At 47.4% G+C, this 2,094-nt stretch overlaps 1 protein-coding gene across 1 annotated transcript in view; it reads right to left on the reverse strand.

Annotated features, from left to right (window-relative positions):
• The window catches only part of KIF2C (kinesin family member 2C), a 25,226-nt gene that overhangs the window by 13,328 nt on the left and 9,804 nt on the right, over positions 1 to 2,094 (reverse strand). Inside the window, exon 6 of the mRNA XM_018573325.1 lies at positions 129 to 242. Within this exon, the coding sequence (XP_018428827.1) occupies positions 129 to 242 (114 nt within the window). The remainder of the gene's footprint in view (positions 1 to 128; positions 243 to 2,094) is intronic.

Raw genomic sequence — 2,094 nt, forward strand, 5'->3', positions numbered from 1 at the left:
TCCTGTCCTAAAGACTCAACAGGAAGTGAAATTCCCTCAAACCGGTGTCCCCCCAGTGGAAGATTTAACTCATTGTTCTGGTGGCAACTCTAATGGTCTGCTTAACCCCAAGAGGCCATTCCCGGCGAAAGTATTTACAGCTGGCTGTACAACTGGTAGCGGCAGAGGCTCCACCTCCATATCCAGGTCGGCCGAGCGGGTCTCGGGAATGGCGGACATCCTGACAGAATGGCTTCGCAGGGCTGAAAACGGATCGTGGCAAGTTACAGAAAAAAACTATACAAAAAGTCCAGTCAAAACACCAATTCATAGTCTTTAGTTCCCCAGAGAAGTCCACAACGACCGGAACAGCCAGCTTCAGACGTTAGGACGCCCACTAAGCCAAATTAAAAAGGAGCAAAGGATTTCCCACAGGAAAAATTAAGCTTGGTCCCCATTACACCACTTTAGAGCAACCAAACTCAACCAGGATTCAATGGAAGCCCCCAAAAAGGTCCTCCAGGAGGTTGCTATGGGTACCTCAAGCTATGGCTGATTGACCTATCTAAAGGTGCCTCTAGTTCTGGGGCCAATGGCACTTCGAGCCGGAGGGATAACAGTCATCTAGCGAGTGGTCTGCGGCCACTGATGTAGATTACTCTCAATGGCCCCCCAATAAAATGGAGTTCTTGCTAATGACCTTCCTATGTAATGGCCATTGTCCCTCTCACTGAACCGAGGAGGAACCACCTCTTATAACCTTCAAGTGAGGGGGGGGGTCACTTCACTGACTGCCAACATATGTGGGTCAGTCAGTATTTCTTTTCTAACCATCATCAATTTATTGGAAATTTTATCCTATAAAACATAAAGGGGGGGGGAGGACCTACCTTGGTTCCCCTATAGTCTAACTATGCCACATTATTATTTGAACAGATCTACAACTTGCTGATGTGCCATGAGCTGTAGATAATCTTTAGCAGGATGTTTCCCAACATCTAAATATGTCAAAGGATCTTCTGGGGTTAGGTTGGGAGGAGTAGCCTTGGAGGACCAATTACTCTACAGAAGGGGTCTCTGAACTAAGACCACACGAAATATTAATGGTTATATACAGACTAATGTCAGCCCATTTATAGAGCTGGGAAGGATTAAGGAGGCAATACTAGCCATGGCTGCTCAGGTCCATTTGGTTGGAGTTGGAGGGTCAGAATTTGCTGGAGGTTCTGAGCAGTGGAAGCCGAGGAACGTGGGTCACATTTTTACATCCAGTAATGGGGGCATGTGGGGTAGGGACAACCACCCACCCCTCTCCACCTCAATGTACAGTGTGGCCGTCTGTCCTCACAGTGAAGTGGTATGGACGTTCCGGCCGTCATGCTCCCGAGATTGATCTGCTTTCATCAGCCATAGCACTGCCTAGTGTAGAACGCCCATCGTTCGGGAATGTTAGCAGGCAAGGTTCAGCAGTCCCTTTCCCGGTGCAGCGTGATTGAGCCATAAGCCCTTTCTGTGAACATGCCATGGTGTAGAATTTAGGGTATTATACACAGATGTGAAGACAGCTTTAAGGACAAACAACCGAGGACAAAGTTATGGGAGCCGCATCCGCTGAACTGCATTTAGAGATGTGGGCTCCGGGCCGTCATCCTGACTAACCACGTAGGGAATCTGCAAGCAATTAGGGTTGTTTTCCTCCTGGAGATATCAAGCTCTAGGTATTCCCCTTTTAGAAGGTCAGTCTACCACAGGGGTAGCCAAACTCCGGCCCTCCAGCAGTGGTGGAACTACAAATCCCATGAGGCAGTGCAAGATTCTCACAGCCACAGACATGACTCCCGAAGAGAGATGCATCATGGGATTTGAAGTGTCACCCACAGCTGGAGGGCCGGAGTTTGGCTACCCCTGGTCTACCACATCGGTAACCAACACCAGGCATAAACAAAAAAATGTGTTCGGGCTAGCTACATAGTGTAGACAGTCCAAGGGTTAACTAAAGATGGGGACTTGACCAAGTTTAAAGTATTGCAAGAAAAAAACATTTTAATTTCGTACAAAAAAAAAAAAAAGACAGCCAACACCTTCTTAGCAATACATTAAAAACAGAGTTATACT

The sequence above is a fragment of the Nanorana parkeri genome, unplaced genomic scaffold (assembly GCF_000935625.1).
Source record: "Nanorana parkeri isolate BGI_ZX_2015 unplaced genomic scaffold, ASM93562v1 scaffold2337, whole genome shotgun sequence".
Lineage (NCBI taxonomy): Eukaryota > Metazoa > Chordata > Amphibia > Anura > Dicroglossidae > Nanorana > Nanorana parkeri.